Below are 26,913 nucleotides of genomic sequence, written 5' to 3' on the forward strand. Positions count from 1 at the left end.
TTGTTTTGTTTGATTTTTGTTTTGTTTTTGTTTTCAGTAAATACATAATTTTATTATTGTTTATTCCAATAGATATTTGTATCTTAACTTAAAATTGTATATATTTTTATATAATATATCAATGTAGTAATGTTTATTTATAATTAATTGTAGTAAAAATATTTATTAACAAAATAAAAATCAATTCGTTTAGTTTTTTTTTTTTTTATTTTAATCTTAAAAAAGACTTCTATAGAAAAAAACAGCAAAAAAACTATGTAAATGCGTTAAATATTTGAATTTGAGCTGCATTTTAAATTCCTTATTTCATTGATGTTATAGTTCAAGTAAATAATATTTATTTATGTAAATTAAACAAATATTTTAAACAAAAACAAAACAATATAAACAATTCGATTTTTGCTTAAATTAAATTAAAAATAAAAATAAAATAATAATAAATTTGTTGTTGTTGCTTTATAACTTTTTAACTGTTATTTATATTATTTAAATATAACTAAGCTTATTGTCATTATAGAAATATTTTTCATTTATATATATGTATATATAATATATATTGTTTTTTGTTTGTTTGTTGTTGTTTTTTGTTTATTAAATTTGTTCGTTCTGCATTTTGATGTGAGACTCAAATAGCGCGTCCGTTGATTAGTAGCTGCTGTTTATATATATATTTTTTCAATGGCATTTATAGCCAATTGTTTTTTTTTTTATGTACTCAAAATATATACATTTATTATGTATGTATATATTTATATATATATTTTAAATATGTATATAAATATTTTGTATAGCAATACAATAGCATATATGTATTTTTTGTTTTGTTGTTGTTTTAAATTGTATCAGGAGAGTATTTTTATATAAGTTCAGCAACAGCATCGTCACCTTCTCTTATTGGAGCTTGGAATGTTGAGCCTGTGAATTCGTACATCTAAAGACGTAATATTGAATAAATATTAATATTTTTAAAGTAATCAGTATATCAAACCAACAAAAAATAAATATATGGATGCATTAGAAAATACAAAAAAAAAATGTTAAATGTTAAGTATCGATCAAGCGTATCAAAATTATTTTTAAAAGGAGCAATAGATCCTTGTGCTGTACATATAAAATAAAATGGTCGCCTAATAACGTAAAGTTAATTGCAAATGCAATTATTACACTTTCCTTTTTTTGATCAACGATAGAGAAGTTTTTTTTAAAGTGTACTTTTTGTCGAAGAAAAAGGTTCCACATACACCATGGTGTCCCTATGTAAGTTATAAAAATTAAATAAAAATATTCTATCGCTGAGCAAATTGTTAAACTATTGACTTTAAGGCCAACATTTCAAAAATTATAGCTACCCCAATAATTTGTATCCCATAGTTTTTTTTTTAAATAATTCATAAGGATGGTAACGTTCAAAATTTCATTTTGTGGAACCTTATTTTCGGAACAAGGTTTCAGGAGATACGAGTATTATTAATTAAAAGTTAAATAAAAATGTGTTTATGTTTTTTTTTTTTTTTTTAAATTAAAACTGAAATTAAATTATTCAATTTCTAGATATTATGTAATTGTATTTTTTGCAAAATTTTACACAATAATTCTTAAAAAACCGTTGTTGTTATTTTACATGAAAAACAATCTCAAATCTCGAAAGCTACAAAATAAAAATTAGAAAGTCTATAAACGGCAGAGCACAGAAAGACTACCGTTGTTTATGTTGGCTTTAAAGCAGAAAAGTTAAAAGGAACATCGTCTTTTTAATTGAAAAAAATAGCAATCAACTTTTTTTTACGAAGTGTTAAAATATGAAGTACTTCTGAAATGTTACCAATTGGGGCAAAAAATGCCAGTGAAATCCTAAGTTGTCGCTTAACGCCAGTTTAAGAGGGACAGTTTAAATTAATAAATTATGTTTTAATCTTCAGTTCAAATTAGGGAACTCAAGGAGGGATAGTGACTAACAAACCCTATAAAAAGTTCCAAGTTTCACTGTGAAACCGGATGAGTTAAACCAAAAACTTGGATTCAGGTTAAGGTTTTGCTTAATTCAAGTATTAACCTTGACTGTGAAACTGGGTATTAGCTATATAAAAACATATTTAGCTAAGACTTGAATCTTTTATGTGAATGAGACTGCTTTGAGTTCGATCGAGTCAATCTCTCCAAACTTTGTAACAGCTAATTACTTGCCAATTATTATTTCTAATTGGCAGCAATTTAACATTGAAATACAACCTATTGTGTTGTATTAAGATAAAGATAGATTAACACGAAAAAATCTAAGAAAAGAGAACCACGAAATTAAAATGTCTTGTCTTAAATCGTGCACAATACACACAAGAACTATTTTACTTTCAAAACTAATAATCAAAAGAATTGAACCGAATTATGATCGAAAATTATGCAAATTTAAACAAAAACTCCTTTTTTTGAATTCAATAATAAAGGAGTATTTACTTAAATTTCCATATTCCCAAAAATATTGACTCTATTCCGTTTAAAAGCTATTAAATGTGAAAATTAATTTAAATTAATCTAAGTTAGTGAGTGTTGTTAAGCAGAAATTAGAAAAGTGCAACCATATAACTTAAAACTAAATTTAAGAAAATAAAAAAAAAATATTCAATCAACGAATGTTACATTACCGAAGGTGCTCTGTTATTTCTAAGCGTTGCATAATCAGCAAAATCATTCATCGGATGATTATCAGCATTTCTAGGCTGAATCGTGGCATAAGTATTGTCTACTGGATGATGTGCATGTTCAATAGAATTTCTTCTGTCCAATTGTGCCTACGATAATTGTATTTATTTTTTTTTTTTTTTTGTTAGAAAATACACAAAATTTTGCAGTTTAGGATTTTCAACAACAAAAAAAAAAAAAGGTTAAAAGTTAGTTAAAATTATTTCTTCAAATAAAAAAAAAATCAAAATCAAATCAAAAACACACACACAAAAGGCTTTTGTGCTTTATAGGATTGGATGTGGTGCTTGCAAAAAGAACAAAAGTAGAATAAAAATCAGAAAAAAAACTTACCGGTGCACCATCAGAATTCGAACTATGATCTGGCTCTGAGAATACCTGCATTGTTAATTCTTGTTCTTCATAAAGTTTTAGTTTTCTAAAAGAAATAATGAAAGAGAAGATAATTATAGTCAAAGGGTTTTAGTATGAAGGAAAAATTAAACTCACTGTTCAATCCAAAGTGGATTTTCTGTTGTATTAAGATCTTCGATTATTTGTTTTTTAATCAAAGCTTCTTTGCGACGATTCTCCACTGGCACAGATAGATTCCAATGTTTCAGGCAACAGCATAGAACAATAAAACTTATTACTCCAACAAACAAAACAATAATTAGTGCCACCAAACCAGCCAATGCCAAGTCGAATTCTTCTTGGACAATTGTTATGTAAGCTGGGACAACATTTTCTATCGCATAGCCAGAATAATAGTCCTGGGAACAAAAAGAAAACTTAATAAGACAGAGAGAATATTTCCCATTTTCTAAAATCTTACTCTCAAATAATCATAATTAGCATCAATAACTTTCAAAATATCATCGACAGGAGCAATTTGCTGGCTTTCATCGACAGCATGGAAGAACAAATCACACCAATCCATTCGAATGCGTCCCATAGAATCCACATGGAAGCGTATTTCATCGACAATAATTCGATGTTGTGTGGCATTACGCAATTCGGCAATAATTTCATCTTGTTCTTGATAGACTTCTTCGGGTGGTCGCGAGAGAATTATTCGAATAAGTTGAGATGAATCAAAGATCCAAATCTGTAATAGAAATTATAAATTAAGCAAAGATTTATCATTAGGAGTTTCTTGCAAAGATATTTACATTGACTTTAACTTTAGCTGATCTCTCTGGGGGTTCAACTTCTTTAGCCATAACTTCGAGTTCAAAACGATCTTGATTATATTCAGCCATAAATGCTGATGTTGTTATTCGACCTTCAGGTGAAATACCTTTGAAGAGAATTAAAAAATGTTAGACAAATAGAAAATAACGTTACTTTTTGACAATGACTTACTAAATGGACTTGGTACAATTGAACCAGTTGACTTGCTTGATCCATATTTGTACAAATTCGATGCAATAATCATGTATTCGATTTTAGCATTTTTTCCATAATCCTTGTCGGTGGCATTGACAACTGTTACAAAACCATTTAGAGATGATTTTGCATTTATTCCAGCATAGTAGACCTAGCAATTGAATCAAAAATAAATAAACTAGAAGTCATTGACGACAAAGAATAAATTTACCTTTTTTTCAAAAATTGGTTCATTATCATTAACATCGAGAACTGTAATTAGAACTTTGGCAACTGTATTGTCTCTTTCGAGAGTTTTTATTGAAAATGATGCTCGCTCTTCTTCGGATATATGCAAATCTGGATTTGTACTTGCCAAGATGTAGAGCGTGTAAAAATCAGTCACTTCTCTGAAATAGAAATAAGTTGAACATAATATCTTTTTCCTTTCTTTTTCCTATGCGTAAACTATCACATAAACTGTCAATAAATAAATTCTAAAGTTTTGTTCGAGAAAACGGCTCTTAGAGCTCTTGGCGGCTTCAAAGCAATGTTCTGAAAGCTTAATTATCGTTATTCAGAAAAGACTTCGGAACTACAACTCTTTTGACCCTTATTGGTCGCAAAAAAGTTTCGTCAGGTTCTGGTCAGGAAGCGTGGATTCTAGTCAGTAACTATGCAGTTATGGAATGGGTGATAGATAGTAAGATGATAGGACCTATTGAGTGCTACATAAACTCTAAAGAAAACGTCGATTTGACATATCACCAGAAAAAATCAAACAGTTTTTAAGTTCTTAGAAAATCCTATGGCTATAAGGTCTGTGGTCAATACTATCAGAATCCTTACTTAAGGACTATTTGGATTTTGGATAGGTTAGTCTAAGAAAACAAACTTTGATTTTTCTTTCTGATAGAGTCAGTAGCATGCACTTTGTCTAGTAGTAGTACTTTTAGACTGATTTTCTGGTGGTTAAGAAGCTGCGAAAGGAAGGTTATAAAGCTTAAAAGTTTAGACTTTTGAAAACTTGGTAAGTTTGAATTTATGACATTTTTATCAATATCATGAAAAAAACATTTTTTTTTTAAAGATTATGATCATTCAAAGTCAAAATCGCGATCCTATATTTTTTTTTTTTTGCAAAAATTCGATCGATAAAAAAACGGCTTGATGGATTGAACCGAAACTTTTAAGAGATTTAGTGGGCATATTGAGGTGTAAAATTTACAACCAACATTAAAGGTTTTTTCGATATTTTCAACTTGGCGCCTGATTATCCCAAAAGTCACCAAAAGCGTTTTTTTTTTTTATTTTTCAAATTATTTAAAAAAATAAAAAAAAATAATTTTGTCAAAAACCCTTACTTGATTTTTTTGGAAAATTTATTAAAGATTTCAAAACACTCCTTAATTTTCTTGTACAATCAGCGGTTGCTGAGATATTGATCCATTTTGGTTCAAAATCTTTGGTTCGATATCTCAGCGTCTAAATGTTCATATTGAACTTTATAAAAGAAAATTTAATCTGAATAAACAAGTTATCCGATCCATATAGAGATTAAGTTGGAAAATTGTTTTCCAAGTTTTTAGCCAAAAAAAAAACGGAAAATTTTTCTTTCGGTATCCAATAGGATTGAGCCGAAGCATAAACAATTTTTTCATTTAAGTTCTCAAAACTTGAAAGTTCGAGCTTTAAAACCATATTTTTAAAAATTTCAGTGTGAACGTTTTTAGGGTAAATAGAGTCACTTGAAAAACCTCAAAAAATTTGGAATTTTTTTATCCCTTAATATTTTCCGCTAGTTTTTAAGGAAAGCTGATTGATTTATTTATCGCTTTTAATTTGAACTGTAAAAAGTGTCATCTATTTCTTCCTTCACAGAAAGCAATAAACAATACCTTTCAATTAATCACACTCACCTATCAAGCGATTTATTGGTAAATATATCTCCTGTTGTTTTATCCACAAAAAAGGCTCCATCCTCATTGCCAAGTAGCATGTAGTAGAAAATATCCTTGCTATTTTTACTTCTAGCTGAAGCTTGAATACGACCAACTTTAACTTCCCTTCCGCTATTCTCATTAATTGAAACCTTATACGGATTGGCAGTATCGGGGAATTCTGGTCGATTTTCATTTGCATCAACAATACTGATACTGAGAAAACGAAGTGTTTCAAATGGTTTTGGTGTGCCATGATCTTGTGCAACTAAAATCAAATCATAGCTAAAAAGATAAAAAAAAAGTTAAAAAGAGTTTCTCAGAAGAACACTCAAAGTTTACTTGGCTCTATCTTTCCGATGGAGTTCCTTTTTGCTCCTTAATTCTCCAGTAAACTTGCTAATAACAAATTCATCAGTTTCTTGAACATTTTGATTATTTGTCTGAAGATGATATGAAATTCGTCCATCTTCTCCGGTGTCATTGTCATTAGCCTTAACAGTCATAATTAAGTAGTCTTCCTTAATGACATCGCCAGGAATTTCAATTGTTGCATTCGATAATGCCGGAATAACAAACACTGGATGATGTTGATTGACTCCAAGGACATTTATCACAACCGATGCAGTACTTTCGAATGTTCCAGCGCCTTGAGTGTCACGAGCAGATACTGTTAAATTGTATATACCTGAAACGGTTAAAGGAAGATCATAAGTTGGGGTTTAAGAATGTTGGGGTCATTAAGAATATTACCCTTTTTGTCTTGCAGACTCTGGGCAGGATATATTATTCCTGAATGTGAGTCCAATTTAAAAAGTTCCTTTTCATTTCCACTTATAATGAAATATCGAACTTCTCCAAAGACTCCTGTATCAAGATCATCGGCTCTAACTTGGAGAAGTTTTGCTGGTGGATCTAAAGCAGCATTTTCAGCAACAGTAGATGTATATTCGTTTTGGGTAAATACCGGTGGATTATCATTCACATCAAGGACATTAATAAAAATCTGCAACAAAGTAACAAAATGAATTCAAAGATTTTGAAAATTGTAAAGGGGAAACACTTACAGAAGCTGTAGCAGATTTCTGCAAAGTGGGTGGTGCTTTATCCTGTGCAACAGCAGTCAATGTTATCCGACTTGTCTTCTCTCTATCCAATATACTTGAATCGGCAACCATTATACTCCCTGTATAAGCATCAATTAAGAAATACTTATTATTCTCTCCAATCAATGAGTATGTTATTTCTCCAAAGACACCACTATCACCATCGAAAGCTTCTACTTTGCCAGCGACAGTTCCTCGCGGTGAATTTTCAGTTACATTAAAGTAATATTCGGATTGAGTGAAATGGGGTTCGTTGTCATTTAAATTGATTATGTCGACAATAACTTCGGCGGTTGAATTTAATTGTGGCACACCAGTATCTGTGACTGTGGCCGTGAAACGAACTTCTTTGATTATTTCATAATCGATTCGAGCTGTTGAAGTGATCACTCCAGTTGTTCGGTTTATTTCAAAATATGGATTTGGTGAAATGCTATATTCGCCAATGGTTGAGTCTTCATCGATGGCTTGAAGTGTTGTTAGAACTGAACCAATTGGTTGTTCTTCGACCATTTGCAGTTTGATTATGGGATTTTCGGGGGTCCATGGAAGATTGAATTTCTAGAAAGAGAAGTAAGAAGCGAGTTTTTTTATTTGATTGCTATTCAAAGTATCACAACTTGGCAATACAAGTTGGAAGAAAAGATTGAATGAAAAGGTTTTAAAAGCTTTGGTTGGATTCTGAGTAAAAAAAAATTTGTTTGCGTCATGTTTAGGACTGTGGGTCCTTTACCATATTGAAAAGGTATCTCTTAAAATCTCGAGAGAGACTTTGCAAAGAGTGTCTCTGTTCAATTTTTCAAAAACGTTTGAAAGGATGGGGTTTGATTCTGAGTAAAAAAATTAGTTTGCGTCATGTTTGGTATTGTGGGTCCTTCACCATATTGAACAGGTACCTCTTAAAATCTCGAAAAAGATTTTAAAAAACATTAAAAAAACGTTCCTAGTTTTCAATCAAAGGAATCAAATTTTTGTCAGACAAAATTGACATGTTCAACATTTTCAAATTTTTTTTTTAAATTTAGTAAAAATTGTAATTATATAAAAAAAGTTTAATTATGGAAAAATCAAATTTAAAAGTATTATTTCTAAATATATTCTCTGTATTATTTATTGCTGCAAGTTCATCTATTCGAAGTCTGCAATACAACTTAATTGAAGTTAATTTTCTGATATTTAGTATTCAATTTTAATAAAAACTAATTTTAAATTTTAGATCGAAACAACAATGAAAAATGCGGGTTTAAATATACCTTTAGTTCCTGAAATGCTTACATTGATTCTATCATGTTTTGTGATTTTTAAATTTATTTTAAGCTATTTAAGTTTAGCTGCTCATGTTGTGGCTTTGTAAGAATATTAACTTATATTTACTATTTTTATCTGCTAACTTCTAATTTAAAGATATCCAATTTTAAACTACAACTTGAGTGATCTTTTGATACCAACAATTCTATTTCAAGTTATTCAAAATGTTTTATTGAATATAATCGAATTATGGTTTGGATATTTTACTTGTCATTACTATTTGGACAAAGCTGCAACAGCTTGTTATGTTTTCTATTTCAAAATGATAACAAAAACTTTAATGGGAGTCGTTATGTTGTAAGATGGAAGACTTATTTATATTTAAAAGCCATGATTAGTCATTTTTTTATATATTTAGAAATATATTTTGGAAGCATTACAATAACTTGAGATATCCTCAATGGAATGTAATACCAACTCGTACATTTTTTAAAAGAATATCAAACAATCAATCAATAAAAGATGAAGAAGAGAATATTCAAAATAGTCTGATTTATCAAACATATGATACAGAAACCGATAGTGAAGGATCTGTGTCTTTTTGAATAGATGGATATACATACTAATTTGTACACTTTTTGTTTGTTGTAAGTATTTACTTTAATCAATGCTTTACTTCACTCTATTCTATTCCAATCTAATCTACTATAACCTCTGCCCCTTGGTTCAAGTGTTGAAGACATCTTTTTAAAAACAGTGTCTAGATCCTTCTTACCAAAACTGCACTCGAAATTCTGTTTGTTTTTAAATAGTGTATTCTAAAAGCAAAGTTTCAGACTAACGTTTAATGTATGCCGAGTCATGGTAGCAAAGTTTTACGCTACAACATGATGACTAAAAGGAGTCTTCATAAATCAGCAATGAAAGATTTGAATATTTAAGCCTAGTACACAAATTGAGCTAAATTTTTGCTCCCATACAAAATTCTCTCCAAATTTTAGCTGACTTAAGGATTTTCATGCGATTTCTGAGCAGTTATACTGGAATAAAGTTTTTCAAATGCATAAAATCTACTTTCTTACTTACCGGTGGAATTTCGTTAACATCAATAATGGAAATAATTAATAATCCTTTTCCTTGTTGTGTTGTTGGAGCTGTGCTATCAGTTACCAAAACTGTTATACGAATAACCTATTAAATATTCGAAATTATTGTATTTTTCTTTCTTTCAAATAGAAAGTATACTCCTTTCTTACCGCAAATATATTTCTTTCTAATTTCTTATTGACAACAACTTTTCCATTACGATTAACTGCAAAATATTCTTTAAGTTCATCAGCATTCTCTAATTCATTGCCATCTTTGTCAATAGCTGTTATTGGATCGGTTGCAGCAAATTCTAATGCTGTATGTGTATCAACATCGGGATCAATTGCTACCAAAGTGTAGACTACTGTGCCAACTGGGACATCTTCTCGGACCTAAACAGGGGAAGTAAAAAAGTGTGGTTACAAACATTGTTAAATTAAGATTTCAAAGAGTCTGAATTGCCAAAAAATTGTTCAGAAATGTATTCAAAAATTCAATTATTGATCAAAAAAAAAAAGTAAGAAGAAAGGTAGAAAGCTGTTTTTGAAACACTCGGAAATTGAAAAAAAGAAATGTGAATGTTTGTAATAAATAATAAAACCTCAATAGAAAAGTGTTATGAGGAGAGTAAGTTATACACTTACCTCAGCACGTTGTGTAGCTGGTGTAAAGTAAGGATCCTTATCATTGCTATTGATTATTGTTACTGTTAACGTAGCAGTTCCTGATAGGCTTGGTGTTCCTTGGGAATAAAAGGTTAAAATTTTTCTTTGAATTGGTAATCATAAAATATTGAAAATCATTTTAAGTTACCCATGTCAGTGGCTAAAACTTCCAATTGATACGTATTCCTTCGATCGTAGTCTAACTTCCTTGAAACAAAAATCTCTCCAGAGTTTTCATCGATGCGAAAATCATCAAAATTTCCTTGTTGGATGCGGTATCTAAACAAAATTGAAAAAAAAGGATATTAGAAATTATAAATTACTAATAAAATGATTTTACTTTAATTCAGCATTAATTCCAGAATCCAAATCTGTTGCTTGTAAACGTTCCACACTCGTTCCAATTTCGGAATTTTCTTCAACAATTGCCGAATATGTATCGGATAAGAATTTCGGTGCATGATTGTTGACATCACGCACAGTAATATTGATGCCACAATTAACAGAGAACACACCATCATTGGCTTCAACGGAAAATATTAAATTGTCGGATTTCAAATGATTTACATCTAAAACTGCATCAGGTTTGATTGTAACTTGGCCAGATCGTTTGTCAATATCGAATATACTATCAATTTGTTCGTTGCCAATTATTCTGGAAAAAAAAATAGATAAAAATAGAAATTGAAATAAATTGTGACGAACAGAAAGCTTAAAAAGAAATAAAAGTCACTCATCGCACTGGTTACGTTTGGACAGTGAACCAAGTAGAGTATTTCATTTTTTTTAAATAAATCTCATTATTGTGCATTTTTTGACAAATTAGAAGAAGCTTAAATCGAATTCTTTATAGTTTTATCTCTATCTGAGAAAGTTTCATGTCCACTTTTAAGTATTTTGAAATTCTAAAGAGGACTTTTTCAATTTCAATTGCAACGTGTTTTCCAAACGAGAAAACGAGAATCAAAGAGTTATTAAAGCAAATGAAAATGCATTAAATAAAATGCACGACTGCGAGTAGTTCTGTAAAAAAAATGGAAAAAAATAAAAATTAGCTACTTCCTAAATAGCTCGTATACGCAATACACGGTTCATTAAATGGCATTTATTAATACGTTGAACTGAAAGAATATTTATGATTTTTAAATTTAATTGTAGTGAATTTTCAAAAAAAAAAGAATAGAATTACTCAACCGAAATAATTTTTTTTTTTGAGAAGAATACATTTTTTTTAACTTAAATCAAACGAAAAAATGCTTGTAAAAATATGCTTTAAAAAGATTTAAGTAATTATTTTATTTTTATTGAATTATTTTGAAGAAAAACATACATATTTCAGTTAAATATTGAAACATATGATTTTCTTTTAAACTCTTAACTGCTAGACTTTAAAAATTGTTGCATTTAACCTTCAACAATAAAAAAAAACACCCTCATATATGTTTTTAAATACAATGGAACCTTGAAAAAAATAAGATTACATTTCTTTTTTTTTTCAAATATTTCTATAAAAAAATTTCACGAAAACTATGTGAATCTGGGGTCGAATCACGGCAAACGTTCGTTAACGTATGGTTGCTATGTGCCCCTATCTTTTCTTACTGATTAAATAGAGAAAACAATTTACATTGAAAATTCGCATTTACAAAATCTCGCTATGTTTGCAATAATATATTTTCCAATCTCACCTGTACGTAATATCGGACACAGTATCAGCATCCCTTGCCTTCACAACTAAGGGTGAATCAAAAACTGTCGACCCTTCATCCACCGATGCTCTATACAAAGGACTCTCACAAACTGGTGGTGAATCATTTGAGTCTGTTACTGATATCCTTAAAGATACCACCGATGTCTGACCCTTTCCATTATCATCAGTTGCCTTGAAAACAAAAAAATAGCAGCACACACATGTCGTTAATTATTATTATTCTCAAAAAAAAAGGACACAAAAAAAACAAATAAAATCAAACTCACCTTATACGACAAAAAATATGTTGTTTCAGTTTCATAGTCCAAGCACGTCTTTTGTGGTGGTTCCGATACCACTTCGTTAGTTACTTCATTGGAATTCGATACTTCAAAAACATCCGGGGTGGTGGAAGCTGAAGCAGCAGAAGCAGCCACACCAGCAGCAGCAATGGTTTTCTTTTTGATATTTTCCATTTCGTCCTTTGTATTAATTACCGTATATTCAACAGCAGGTTCAGTACTTATTTCAATATTTAACAACCCACTCAACCCATTTGTCGATATGTTGACTTTTTGCTCTCCGGCACTTCTCTCAACCTCATATTCGTCCTCATCGAAATCGGCACGTTTCCTTCTAACAAGTTCAACATTGCCATTTTGGTTGGTTGTTGTTGTTGCTCCTGCTGATTTTTCACAGTCAGCTAGAGTGATAACACCAGTTTCTTCATCAACATGAAATAATTCCGAGCCAGTACCGGATATACTATATCGTATACCAGCATCACCATAGTTTCCGGAATCGATATCTTTAGCGGTAATCGATGTGATGTATTGACCAGGAAGTGACGATTCTATGAAGAAGATGGAGAAGTAAAATTCAAATTAGTTTCATCTTAATTCAAAAGATTAATAAATAATGGAAAATGATGTCAAACAACAAACCGGAAATAGAGGCTGAATAAGATTCTCGTTCGAAGATTGGTTTATTATCATTTGCATCTACAACGGAAATGGTAATTGTTGCGGTCGATGAAAGTTTCGGATTTGTTTCAGTTTCTTCAGCAATAACCTACATATTCATTAGTCATCATCGTTGTTGTTGTTTTTTTGTTGGTTAGTTATGGTTGAAACAGAGAGAATTTCAGGAGGAAAGAGTTTGAAAAGTAAAGAAGGAAAAGTGTTAAAATTATGGTTTTTTTTTTTTTTTCTTTTACCACTTCATTCTCGAGAGGGTTTAATTTTGAAAATCATCCCAAAGAACTCAGAAGAAAAAAAAAAATAATACAAAAACTTACCAAAACAATAAACTTCCTCTGATTGGGATTCTCATAGTCTAAAGTTCCATCGCCAACGCGAATGTTTACTTGCGAGAATCCCGTCACGAACTTTGGTTCAACTTCGAAGACTCCAGAGACATCATCCAAGCGAAGGGAAAATTTTGAATTAATGCCCTAAAGGGGAAGGGATGATAGAAAGACGAAGAATATATACGCAAACGATCCAACAAATAAATGAAGAACAAATAACAGTATAAACAAAAAAAGGAAAAAGGACTCTAGGAAAATATAGAAAAGTTAAGGGATTGTGTGTAGTGTCTTCTCTGTGTGTCTTATGGTTTTATGGTAATTTTTTTTAGGAACAAAATGCTTTTCATTTGGAAAACAGATGTATTCGGTTCGTGTTTGGCTTTTCAAAGTTAAAACAAATTTAAGTAGCCATTGGGAGTTGTAAGGAACTGCTTTTTTGTTTTTAATATTGGATGGGGTTTCATTAATTGTTTAAAATTATACTTAAGGAACACAAATATTCATATATGTACATACATATGACTACATGGCGACAAGGCGTAATGGCGACATGGCGATATGGCGACAAGGCGACAATGCAAAATTCATTAAATGTTAAGTTCATAAAACATTTTCACAGTAAACTCTCTCAATGCTTTTAAAAAATCATGGGTTAATCTTTATATTTTTTTTATCTTAAAACCAACACACAACCCTTTAACCAAAAAATTCTCCCAATAAACAGTCATAGCGAAAGGGTTTTTCGTTAACAAGTTATAAATAATATAAACAAACATTTTCCTTTCTCAGGGACTTTTCTCTTCACTCTAATTATGCAAATACTTACCACATCTCGGTCGGTTACATTCATGTCCAATGCCAAAGGTGTTCCTGGAGCAGTATTTTCCAACAAGGATACTTCATATTCTTTTTTATTAAACATTGGTGGTGAATCATTAACATCGCGAATTGTAACAGTTGCTTGTGCCGTTGCCATAGTGAGATTATCATTTCCAGGGACTCCGTCGATTAGTTCTCGTGCCTAAAAGGATTATAAAAAAAAAAAAAATTATGCGATTATTAAAATGGTTTCCTTCCAAGATGAAGAAAGTTTTTAATTATGTATTCTCTTGTACCCTAATCAACAAAGATATAAGTCCAGTGCTATCGTTAAGAGCTTCTCGATCTAGGGGTTTTGCGGTTCTTAATTCTCCGGTTCGTTCATCCAAAAGAAAATAGTCCATTGGATCTAAAGAGAGAGAGAGAAAGAAGGGATATATTTTATAGGTTTGTCAAAGGATGTAATCTTTTATTCTATTTAATTACTTGTCAAGAGATCATAAACAATCTTTCTGGGCTCTCCGGTATCACCATCACGTGCTTGAATTTTCAAAACTAATGTCCCAATAGGACTGTCTTCATCGATAACTGTCGATAAAGAACCTTGGAAGACTGGAGGCTTATCTTGTATATCCTTAACACGTACTTCAAAATTGGTATGGGCAACATGGACTCCATCCTAGGGAAAAAAATATCAAGTTTTTTAAAGTTTTAAAGGGTTTCTATAAGACTTGTATAAGACTGTTGGCTTTTTGTATTATAAAAGAAAAGGCATAGTTTAAGATTTCAAGATTAGGTGATTTAATGTAGGTTGATGTAAGGTAGGTTAGGTTAGGTTAGGTTAGGTTAGGTTAGGTTAGGTTAGGTTAGGTTAGGTTAGGTTAGGTTAGGTTAGGTTAGGTTAGGTTAGGTTAGGTTAGGTTAGGTTAGGTTAGGTTATGTTAGGTTAGGTTAGGTTAGGTTAGGTTAGGTTAGGTTAGGTTAGGTTAGGTTAGGTTAGGTTAGGTTAGGTTAGGTTAGGTTAGGTTAGGTTAGGTTAGGTTAGGTTAGGTTAGGTTAGGTTAGGTTAGGTTAGGTTAGGTTAGGTTAGGTTAGGTTAGGTTAGGTTAGGTTAGGTTAGGTTAGGTTAGGTTAGGTTAGGTTAGGTTAGGTTAGGTTAGGTTAGGTTAGGTTAGGTTAGGTTAGGTTAGGTTAGGTTAGGTTAGGTTAGGTTAGGTTAGGTTAGGTTAGGTTAGGTTAGGTTAGGTTAGGTTAGGTTAGGTTAGGTTAGGTTTTAGGTTAGGTTTTAGGTAAGGTCAATAAATATTTTGTGTAAAGTCTACGGTTTTGTTTATTTAGGATTTAGATAAGGATATCAATTGAACCTTACCGTAGCTTCAATCTGGAAATGATAAATCATTCGTTGATTGTAATTTAATGAATCATTAAGCACCACAGCAGCTTGCAGAATATCTTGTTTACTTTGTATAATCTCAAGACGGAATCTGAAAACGACAACAAAGTTAAGAAAAAGTTACAAAATTATCAAACAAAAAAAAAAACTTACTTTGAGCACGCCTCAGGACTTTGATCTTGTGGAACACAAGATATTACCAAATCATCACCAACAGTATCCTTATCTTTTACTAAAATTTTATCAAATATTGTTAAACCAATAGGTGCATCTTCTTCCACATCAGCTTCATAGGGCACCTAAATATATAAATTTTTTCATGAAGGAAAGTTCAAATAAAATATTTTCATCTTACATTTTGAAACTCTGGTGGATTATCATTTTCATCTAATACAATCACAGTTATTGGCACTTGAACAACATTATCCTGATCCGATTCACCATCCGGATTTACCCGATCGCGAATTGTTACCAGAAATGTTAAAGTTGCCTTCTCTTCTCTATCCAATGGTTTTATCAATGTGATATTTCCCGATTCTGGATCAACTTTAAAATGATCCGAACCAATGGAACCAAAAGTAACATTACTTCCTTCAGGATCATAACCTTCTAGTCGATAAACTACAGAACCAACTGTTTTATTCTCCGATAAAACAATATTATTCATCACTTGTGTGAACACTGGAGGGAGATTTGTATCACATTTTGTTATATGCGCCAAAGCCAGCAGTAAAAGCGGCAGGAGATGTGTAGTTTTTAACATGGCGATGGATCTAGAAGAAAAAAAAAATTGTTAGTGAGTTCGTAAGAAGGGAAAAATTAGACAAGTTTAAGGCTATGAAAAAAATAGAATGGAAGTAATTTAGTCAATCTCTTAAATCCCTAAAATAAAATTTTCCTTGATTTAACTAACCAAAATTTACACCAGTGTGAATGCATTTTATATCTGCTTAAAAGATATTCCCAACCTAAACTCATTGTTGGTGTTTATTCAAAATTTTAATCTCAACCCTTGCCAACTAATGGATTTCAAACTAAATCCCTAAAAGCTCATTTAGGTATATACTTTCTGATAAATATTAAAAATTTTTGTACTTGTTGTTAATTTCAGCAGAAATAAAAAAAAATATAAACAATTTTTTTGTTTTCATTCTAATTAGCTTGGGTGTTCATTGAAATGTGAAGTTTTTGTTTATTTTTCTTAGTAGTAAAAAGAGTTTAAAGGATATTTTATATTTTTTACCTCTTCCAAATAGAAAACAAGTCCTTGGATATTAATTTATTATTTTTTTTAAATTCCTACAAAGTTAAGAGTAGAAAAAAAGGAATGACGACGACTTGACGCACTAAAGCACGACAAAGTCAAAATTATTAAAAAAAAAAAAAAAAAAAACCTGCTGCTCAATCTAATTATCTATTCGCACTCATTTGTTATCTTCTCTCTTCTTCCTTTTTTCGTTTTTTGTTTGAGTTTGAAAAAGTGTTTAAAAAAAAAAACGAAAAACAAATTAAAACAAAAGTATTTCCGGAAAATGCACTCTCATTTTGAATTTTAGAAAAAAAAAAAAACAAGAACCATTGAACCCTTTTGTAGAGTGTTTGCGCGTCCTTTGAATGTTTTTTTTTCTTTATTTTTTTTTTAATTTTTTTTTTTTGCTCAGAGAAAAGTCAATTTATTCAACACCTGCTGCTTCTGCTGCAGCAGTAACAGCAGTTTTTCTTTCATTTTCGTTTTTTTTTTTATTTAATGGCAAACTTAAAACTTAATTATCTAAGAAACTTAACGATAGACCACCAAGATCCATGGTTGCCAATATATTCAAAATTAAAATTAAAAAAAAATGGAGAAAATTAAATCAAGGATTTGTACAAAAAAGTAGTAAAAATGTGTCTTAAAAAAATGAACTTTAGAGGTTCATACAAATGTTTAAGGTAAAAGGGTGTTTTTTTTTAAGTGTAACGTTAAAGGATTTTTATTTAAAATTTTGCCATCGCAAGGTAATCAGGAGTAAAAATAATCTATAAATTGTTTTTCGGGTGCTAAGTAAAATGAAAAGGCTAGACTGTTGTAAAAAATAAGGAAAGAAAGCATAGGATAGGAAAAAAACTTTATTATATAAGGTGAAATGGTTTTTTTTTAGGAGCTGTGAATAAATCAACTAGGTTTTCTTTCTCATGGAAACTAAGAATCAAACGAATCCTAGGGGATTTTATCTTCTCTTAAAAAAAATACCTTTTCAGTCAAGATCCTATTATGGATTATTTGCTTTCATAACAAAAGAAACATTTTCATTAAAAAAAAAATAAACTCATCTGTCACAATACTTTTTTTCACATAAATACAACATACATACCTCAAACCATACAAAAAAATCAATGAAAATTTGTGTTCTGAAGTTTGCACAGTCACCAAAGTCGCAAAACTCGTCAGATTTTGAAAACTTTAAGGACAATCACTTCGTAGATTTTTTCTTTGTTTGCCTAAGCCAAAAAGTTATTGCCACAAACGCAAAAAAATACCAACAAAAATTTGGACATTCGTCCCAATTGATTTTCCTAAAAAAAAAATACGGCAGTCGCTTCGCTTAATCAAAATGACATTTTTTGTTTTTTTTTTTTTATTCGTCTTAGTTTTGGCCAAAAACGCAAAAAATAGTAACAAATTAAATTTGACTTACTGTAAAAATGGAATGGCAATCGATTCGTTTTATTAAAATCCAGAGGCAACATTTTTTATTTATTTTTGGTTGTACTATTTAAAAGGTTATGGCCAAAAATGCGTGTTAAAAAAAAATTCTGAAAAAATTGCTTCTTTTCTCAATTTTCGAAAAAATTTAATTTTAATGACACCGAAATTATTTTTAAATCGTGTTTTTTGAGGTAATGAGTTTAAATTGAAATATTTTGTATTAGGGTGGTTTACAAAAATGTTATCCTCTACATTTGCTTGTAAAAGTTCGAAAGAACCAAACTAAATTATAGAGGAAAAAATATTTGTCATTAGGGTGGTGAAAAAAAAAAATTTGTAGGTAATTGGAAAAAAATTGTATTTTCCTTACATAGAAAGTTTGTAAAACTTGTTTTTAAAAATACATAATGTAAAATTGAGTATTTTCGATCAAAAAAATGTATATCTGACATTTACTCTTGGAATTCAACCAAAATTTATTTATTCAATTTGATTTAAATTTTATATAACTATACCAAAAAATGCAATTTACAAAATTTGTGTGCACTAAAACATTATTATTTTTTTTTTTTTTCAAAAACGCTAAAAAAAATTGTTTGAACTACCCTAATAGAAATATTTTTTTTTCGTTGATAAAATTTGTTTCAAAAAGAACTACGCGATGAACATTAGTTAAAAATTTTATGAGAAAATTTTTTTAAAGATTTAAACTCAATACTCAATAAAATGAAGAAATTGTATACAAAACTACCACCCGATTGGGGCTTGAACGAAACTAATCTCAGTTTTTTGTACCCAAATGTTCCAATTTCTACTCGTTTCACTACTTTCAGAAATTTTAGGTACATTAAAATTAACGATAAAAATATGTTAACTTTGATTTGAGTTGGTAACCATGAAATTGAAACAAGGCCATCCCAACTAACTTATAACCGCCCTTTTACTAAGGATACTCTCATTATACATCCATTCGTTATTCTTTGTTATATGCTCTCGCCGTCTTTATGGCGTGAACTTTTCTCTAACTTTTCAAGGAAGTTAATTCTTGTTAGAAGAACGCCCTTGTTTTTTTCCTTTCTTTTTTGTTAAAACAAAGAATGAAAAAAAAAAAAAAAAAAATGGTTGGAGTTTCCTCTTAGCACCTTCCGGACAGCGAGCATTAGCTTTAGCACCAAGATGAATATAATGAAAGTTGAAAGAATAAAAAAAAAAACAGCAAACAAAAAAAAAAGTACGCGAACATCCAGCCAGCCAGCTAGCAATTTCAATTTTATTTCAAATTGCATTGAAATTAATTAAAACCAACTCCTCACCCAGGTTCCCGACCTACAACTCAGTAAGGTGATACTTTCCAGGTACAAAAACCAAACGGCCTACATCCGTTTTCATTTTACCAGCTGCTAATTTGCATTTAAGCTCCTATTACATACGTTTGTCAGCAGCAGACTCTGCGCGCTGGGGGAGAGACAGATAGACAGAGCATCAATCGTTGTCTCATCCTTTATATAGACATACGTTATAAACAGCATATGTTTAGCGATGGGATGAAAAGTTTTAACCCTTTTACACATCAAATTATCACTCCCATGTGGCCTTTTTAGTTGGTTGGGGGTCGAAACAGGAAACAGGAGGAAGGATGAGTTGAAATATTGTGTGGAAAAGCCTTCAAAACATATGTTATTCCCTCATCGTTTTGTGTTGTGTCTAACGCTCAAACCTAAACCATATCTAAAGCCCGTAGGAACCACAGACCGCTAATACCATATATCAGCCCCATCCATAAGCTTTATTTTTATTACAAACGGAATATGCCAAAACTAAATGCTTTTTACGTATTCATAACATGGTTCGTTTAGCATGGATGTACCGCGTTAATGAATATAATCGACAATACCACGCGTGGGCTTTTTGGTCTAACTTTTGCGTAATCTATGCTAAGGCGTGTTGAAAATATTAAAAAAAATAAAAATAAAAAATGAAAAAAAGGTTGAAAACAACTCAAAGTCAAACCTTTCGCGTTCTAAATCATAATCCACACGAATGGGTTGCATGTTTTTGCTTTTGTTTGAATGAAAAACGAATTTTTTTTTACCTTAAGCAAAGGATAAGAAACTAAGCTGGTATTTTAAACTATCCAAATTATCCAGATATCTGAAACTAATCTGGTTAGTATGCAAGTACTGGAAAATATCCGAATATGCAAAGTTATCTAGTAAGAACTTAATATCCGATGTTATCCAGTTATCGGATATTTTAGAATATCTAAACATTAAAAACTATTTAGGTACTCAAAAATATCCGGATAAATCCAAAGATATTCAGATACAATGGATACTTGATATAACAATATTCAAATTTCCGAAATTTTTCCAATATTCGAAATTCACGGAAATTTTTAATATCCGGATTATCCAGTTATCCAAAAACTATCTTGATGATTGATATAATATTAGAAATAGGTAGTACATGCAGTTAATTTAATATGCAAATGAAATAACGGATACTATACGGACTTACAAAACGTATATATTTCTTTAAGGTATTTAAAACTATCCGGATAAAATTGGGTATTCAAAACTATTCGGATAATATCCGAAACTCTTCGGAGAGCTGCGGGAATACTCGATATACTTATCCAGATTTTCGAAATAATATTTTATTATTCAGGTATCTGGGAAATAACCAAAAGCTGGAAAAAGTGTGGATAATAAGAATATACAAATTTTTAAAAATATTTGGATATTCAGAACTATCCGGATAAACAAAACTGATACTTTTTTGATATTCTATAAGAGCGGTGTTATTGTATTAGATATTCAATACAGTTTGAAAAGTTCGAAGTTTTGAAAAAAAAAGCTGATATGAATACCAAAATTTCGAATAATTCACAAATACAACAGCCGTAATCGGCCAGCTAAACTTATTGCAACCAAAAAACTATTTGACTCAGCACTGTCTGAGGAACTGCTAGTGCTAACCAGCTTGTTGACTTTTTTTCCCGATACGATGCTGTCAAAACGGAATGAGGGGAGAAACTTCGAGTTTTTTGAAGAAAATTGATTTATTTATTAAAAACTTTTGGTTCCAGATACTTATTTTAAGTTAGGTACATTTTTTTCCCCTAATTAAAAGTGTTTTTATGGTGCAGTTCTTTAGGTGACTTACCGGAAGTCTGTGACCCGTTCGTGAGACCCACAGAATTTTTGTAGAATCTCTTTTTTTTATTTAATTTTTATAAAATTTTGGGTTTTACAAGTCGGATTTTTTTATAGTAGATACACCACTTTTCGAAACTTCTTTGTTAAGACTTAGGGTTTCCTCAGGGTCAGTGTCATTGTTTTTGAAAATTTCAGCATTCTTGAAAGGAGTTCATGAGTTTTTGGGAAACATTGGATTGGTTTTGTAGAAAGACTTGAAAGTGATTATAAAAAATCAATTTAGTGACTAAATAGTCTTTTCAGAACTAGGGCCTAGTGATTTAGGCTTTCTTTTCACGAATCGACTACGAATAGATAATAACTATAGCGCTGCAAAAGTAAGGTAGTTTTAATTCCCAGCCATCTTTTTCCCAAACCAGCTCTATCCAGCATTAGTTAAACTCTCAACCTTCACTTACCCTAGCCAACTTTATTCTCAGACAACTCTTTCCAAGGCAGTCCAGATTAATAATTAATCGCCATCCAGTTTTATGCTCAGCCAGCCAACGCAGTCTAACTGTATCCCAAGCCTACTTTATCTCAAGCCAATTTTCTCATCAGCCAGCTGCATCTTTAACAAGCTCTATTCTCAGCCTGCTTTATCCCTAATCATATTCTTCTGTCTTACGACCAGCTCCATCTTGATACAATTCTTTTCCCTAAAGACTCTGATTTGGTCTAGTATAATCATCAACCAGCTCAATTTCAGCCATCTCTATCCCCAGCCAGTTTTTTTTTTACAACGAACTCCACCTGACAACAGCCTTATCTCTAGACAATTATCCCCGATTGATTTTATTCTCAGCCAGCTCTTTTCCCAGCCAGATTTATTTCCAAGCCTAATGTTCAGCCAGCTGCACCGCTAACCAGCTCTTTTCCAGCCAGCTTTACACTCATCTAGCTCTGTCCTCAGTCAGTTGCATTTGTAACCAGGTATTTTCCCATGCAGGTTTACCCTTGCCAGCTTTATTCCTAGCCAGTTCTATTCCCAACCAGCTCTTTTCTAATCCAAGTCAACCCCCAGGCAGTTTCCTCTTTGCACATGACTCAACCATCTCATCGTTGAACCTATTACTTTTTTAATAAATTGGTGGCCTTTGGACAACATATCTCTCTCTTTTCAAAAATATATCTTAGAGAATTTCTTCCGAACCAGGAACAAGACGTTTTATAAAGAAACACTTTAGTTGCTTCAGAGAACTTTGCTACCTTATTGCCTTATTAGTCCAAGAAGAAGCCAATGGCAAAAGTGACCTTTGTTCTTTTTTTTATTCCAGGACAGATGGAAATTCCTATTGAAAACATTGTTTCGCATGAACTGGTCAATCCCACGCGTACTTTTCACCCGAAAAAAACAGTTTGTTTTTTACGATCTTTAAACCATGTCCAATACAAGTTTCAACATCTAACTATCTAACCTTATGCCTTCTTTAACCTAAAGTTTCATAAGTCAAAAACAAACATATTGTATCGAGAAACTTTACAAAAGTTACAAAAAAAAAAAATTTATAGAAAATTAGAAAATTTTGTACAAATCAAAAATACCATTTATTGTCCATCACCAAAACCATACCCTTAAAAAAGTACCTATATCTTATGTTCAAAAAAAAAAAAACAAAAATTAAAGGGATCAAGGAAGAGATGAAAGGCAAAAAGTTTTGTTAACAAACAAAAATGAAAAATTGCCATTAGAAGGGAACAAGTAAAAAAAAAAAAAAATAAAAGTGAAGAAGACCTGAAACCATCCGTAAGGAAAGAACAAACTGCTAAAGAGAAAAAAACAACAAAACCAAAACAAAAAAAAAAAAAAATGGGAGATAAAGGGAAAAACTTAACTTAGAAAGGTTCAAGAAGTTCGTAAATTTCATTACTGAATTAGGAAAAGCCCCCATTTTGTTTCGTCGTATTCTTCTTCTTTTGGTCGTCCTTAACGACTCAAATAAATCATCTAAATGAGCAAAAAGACGTTGTCGTTCGTTACAGCTTTTTGGGCTTACGATATATTTATACTGTCTCTCTCTCTGGGTTCTTAGCGCTGCCTCATATAACCTCTTTCTTGCCGTCCATCCGTCCATCTTTATACACCCGTATAAAGTATAATAGTTGTTTTTTTTTTCTCAACGTAATAAAGAAAGAAAGTAAAACCCAAAAAAGCAAAATGAGACGATGAACAACGAAAAAAAAAAAAAACAAAAAACAAAAAATAATAATACGGAATATTATTTAATGCTACGTTTAAGCTGTGTACTCAATTGTGAATTTATATAGAGATACGAGACGTATAGAGGTATACGTTACGGATACTATAGTTGTAAGTAAAGTAAAAGTATATAAATAAAATAAAAGTACGATCATAATTCCTTTTGATATGCCTATAATCCTACTATCAACTTTGCCATAACGACTTTCTGGCCGACGCCTGTCGATTCGATTTAGAAACAACAGACAACAAAATATGAGGGGATTCCCATGAGAGACGTAGTAGGTTTCACAGTAGGCTAAGATTGTTCTAAAAATTGTAAATATTTGAAGAAGAAAAACTGTTTTCCGAAAAGCTTAAAAATGTGTGAATATGGATACTGGTGAGTTCAGTATAATTGATGGTGTATGATGATCAGAGTTGGGTAATCGAATCATTAATTACATTATATGTAATTACAGGGTAATTGCATTGTAATCGAATTACTTTCCCATTACAATGGAAATGTAATTCGAAATGCAATTACAAATAAATTACCGTGTAATTTTATTGTAATTACATTATGAAATTACAAAAGTAATTGCATTGTAATTAAATATTTTGGAATTTGAAAGTAATTATATTGTAATTGAAACTCTGAAATTAATTTCTAAATTAAATTAAACATTTTATTTTATTCAAACGAAACAAAATCATTCAATAAATTAATAAATATTAGCTGTGTTTTATTATTCCCGTGATCCAGATCAGATCATTTTATTTGTAAGCTTTACAATTATAACTTTTCTTGTTAGGGAAATGAAAACAATATGATTTGATCTGGATCACGAGAATAATAAAACACAGCTATTATCATTTTACACGAAAAGTTACAATAAAATTACTGGTAATTCATTATTTCTTTAAGCAAAACAAACATTTCAAAGTTTGTGTCCGATAACTTATTTCACCGCGTCGCATTTATTATGTCCACAAATGAAAAAAGCCTTTCAATGGGAGCGAAGATTGAAGTATTGTGTTGTACTTCAGGAACAATGGCTTTGCAACTTGCCACATGCCACTTGCCACATGCAACTTGCCACATGCAACTTGCCACATGAAACTTGCCACATGCTACTTGCAACATGCTACTTGCCACATACGGCTATATCTCGGAATTTTGAATAAAATGATGCCCAAAGGTAGCGGGGACTCTAAACTACATTTGGGTACAACTCCCATCCCTGTAGGTCCACGCGTTCTCAAACCGGGAGAACTTAAAGGTAAAAAAAAAAGTTAAGCCCGATTCTGAAAAAATAGGCATGATGTGGCGGTTTAACATGGAAGATGATTTTTTAAAAATCTGACAATGTGCAAAGCGTAGGCCTATGACACAAGCCATCATTTGGTATCACTCCCAAAAATTGCTCTCAAGCGGTTTAGCTTCGAGGAGCGTTCAAAGGTTCGGGGATTTTTCGAAAAAAAATATTTTACCCCAACTTTCAAACGCAATTTTCTCGGAATTTTGAAAAAAAAATCCAAAAACCGAATTATACCACTATCGGGTAGCTGAGAATATAACCTTTCATATGGCACCACCCCCATGTCTCTAGGTCAAAGCGTTCAGCTCCCAGAAGCTTTTTCGCGCCCCCAACTTACAACGGAATTTTGAAAAAAAAAAATGAATACAAAATTTTTGATGCACAAAGGGGACTCTAACCTACATTTGGGTACAACTCCTACCCCTGTAGGTCCACCCTTTACATGTGGCATGTGGCATAGTTCTTTGAAATCTTAAAGGTTTAGATTTTGGTTTTATTTTGTTTTTAAAATATAATTACTTTAAAATTACAATTTTAATTACAATGTAATTACCTTTGTAATTTCATCTTTTTAATTACAATAAAATTACACGGTAATTTAATTGTAATTGCATTTCGAATTACATTTCCTTTTTAATGGGAAAGTAATTCGATTACAATGTAATTACTAGTGGAGTAATTGCATTGTAATTAATTAGTAATTAATTACAAATGTAATGATTACTCCCCAACTCTGATGATGATGTATGATGATCAGGGTGTCCGTTATTTCCCAAAGTGATGTTTTCGGGGGAGACAACCCCCAGATCTAAAGTTTAGGACCTAAATAAGGGGAATTTAGCAAAAAAAAATTTTTTGGAGGTCATTAACCCATGCCTCTAGGTTCATACTTTCCACATACAAATTTGTATGGGAATTTTTTAACTTTTACATAAAATTTTTTTTCTCTCGAGTTAAACCATCTATTTTCAAAATGTTTGTTGATTCTGATTAGAAAATAGTTCCTTTAAAAGATCACATTCAAAATTTTCCAGTAAAATAACTTTTTTAATTTTCGGAAAAAAATAAATTTTAAACGTATAAAAAAAATTCACCTTTTTGGGTGTTTCTTCCAAAATAAGGGCGCGACAAATTATTTTTTGGTATAATTTGTTGAAAGTCGTCGAGTTACTATAAATTATAGCAAAATTTATAGGAAATAAGCATTAATAAAGAAAAAAAATAAAATATTAAAAAAAAATTTTCTGATTTTAGTTGCCTCAGTTAAGGGGGTCTGGTTGCTAAAGTAAGGACGCGACAAATTTTTTTATGGCTGAATTTGATAGTAGACGTTTTACGACAATTGTTTATAACAAATTTTTATCAAAAAGTCCTATAAAAAAAAATTTCATATGGTAGTGCTAAGTTTTGGTATTTAATTTTTCATATGGAAGTGCTAGGTTTGGGTAATTCACTTAATTGAGCATTATTTCCAAAATAAGGGTGGGAAAAATTTTTATTTTGCATAATCTATTAAAAATCATCGAGGCACAGTAGATTATGGAAAAATTTATAGCAATTAGGCATTTTGAAAAAAAAAAAAATTCCCTTTGTATGAAATTCAGTTTAGGGGGCCTAATTTCCAAAATTTATTGCATACTCAGTTTTCGTCTTAAAATTCGTTTTGAGACATTTTGAGGGGTGGTAGTGCTAACTTGACTGTCAAGTTGGCACTACCAGGGGTTATTTTTAAAAAAACGCGCGCGACAAATTTTTTTCTTTCACGACAAATTTACGACAAATTCACGACAATTAACTGCATCATTAGATTTTCGAAATTCGAAAATGGTAATGCTAACTTGACGGACATAAGAATAAAATAAAACGTAAAAGCAAAAACCACGAAAACAGCTAATAATTTCAAAAACCGAAATAAAATATAAACAAAATTTTTAATTTTAAAATAAGCCAATTATTCATGTAGCCTATAACTAGCAGACAAGCAAGACGACTCCAATGATACTTCATTTTTCAAATTACGGTAAGCAGTTTAGAAGCTATAATGGAACAAATATACCTTATTTGTTAAACTCAAAATACACAAGTAATATTTATTCCAATTTTACTATTCAACCTGTCCCACTATCTAGATCGGGTTTGAATTTTCCGCCTCGTTTTAATTTCCACCTCTCAATCGGGAAAATTTAGGTTGGTTTGTTTTTGCTTTTGACTTCTGTGTTGTGT

At 31.0% G+C, this 26,913-nt stretch overlaps 1 protein-coding gene and 1 long non-coding RNA gene across 6 annotated transcripts in view; one reads left to right on the forward strand and one right to left on the reverse strand.

The window, feature by feature from the left end:
• Positions 1-695: 695 nt before the first annotated feature.
• LOC129920227 (cadherin-87A) overlaps positions 696-26,913 on the reverse strand; it is a 115,204-nt gene continuing 88,986 nt past the window's right edge. For 3 of the 5 annotated variants that reach the window (XM_056001482.1, XM_056001483.1, XM_056001485.1), the window contains 27 exons: positions 15,659-16,076; positions 15,457-15,602; positions 15,280-15,394; positions 14,397-14,589; positions 14,207-14,319; positions 13,918-14,112; positions 13,080-13,235; positions 12,727-12,853; positions 12,070-12,635; positions 11,781-11,974; positions 10,433-10,747; positions 10,241-10,371; positions 10,072-10,169; positions 9,595-9,819; positions 9,425-9,529; positions 7,052-7,651; positions 6,738-6,990; positions 6,327-6,672; positions 5,964-6,269; positions 4,277-4,454; positions 4,042-4,216; positions 3,849-3,976; positions 3,512-3,784; positions 3,187-3,449; positions 3,031-3,115; positions 2,640-2,786; positions 696-931 (listed from right to left, as the gene is read on the reverse strand). In XM_056001482.1, the coding sequence (XP_055857457.1) occupies positions 857-931; positions 2,640-2,786; positions 3,031-3,115; positions 3,187-3,449; positions 3,512-3,784; positions 3,849-3,976; positions 4,042-4,216; positions 4,277-4,454; positions 5,964-6,269; positions 6,327-6,672; positions 6,738-6,990; positions 7,052-7,651; positions 9,425-9,529; positions 9,595-9,819; positions 10,072-10,169; positions 10,241-10,371; positions 10,433-10,747; positions 11,781-11,974; positions 12,070-12,635; positions 12,727-12,853; positions 13,080-13,235; positions 13,918-14,112; positions 14,207-14,319; positions 14,397-14,589; positions 15,280-15,394; positions 15,457-15,602; positions 15,659-16,066 (5,916 nt within the window). In that variant the 5' untranslated portion in view covers positions 16,067-16,076 and the 3' untranslated portion in view covers positions 696-856. Of the gene's footprint in view, positions 932-2,639; positions 2,787-3,030; positions 3,116-3,186; positions 3,450-3,511; positions 3,785-3,848; positions 3,977-4,041; positions 4,217-4,276; positions 4,455-5,963; positions 6,270-6,326; positions 6,673-6,737; positions 6,991-7,051; positions 7,652-9,424; positions 9,530-9,594; positions 9,820-10,071; positions 10,170-10,240; positions 10,372-10,432; positions 10,748-11,780; positions 11,975-12,069; positions 12,636-12,726; positions 12,854-13,079; positions 13,236-13,917; positions 14,113-14,206; positions 14,320-14,396; positions 14,590-15,279; positions 15,395-15,456; positions 15,603-15,658; positions 16,077-17,657; positions 17,860-17,981; positions 18,089-26,913 lie in introns of those variants that run through there. The other 2 variants (XM_056001484.1, XM_056001486.1) reach the window with 2 other exon arrangements.
• On the forward strand, positions 8,058-10,098 carry LOC129920229 (uncharacterized). Its single transcript, XR_008773212.1, has 3 exons — positions 8,058-8,250; positions 8,307-8,695; positions 8,757-10,098. It is a non-coding gene; the product is annotated as an uncharacterized LOC129920229 (long non-coding RNA).

Source organism: Episyrphus balteatus, chromosome 4 (genome assembly GCF_945859705.1).
Source record: "Episyrphus balteatus chromosome 4, idEpiBalt1.1, whole genome shotgun sequence".
In the NCBI taxonomy this organism is placed as follows: Eukaryota; Metazoa; Arthropoda; class Insecta; order Diptera; family Syrphidae; genus Episyrphus; species Episyrphus balteatus.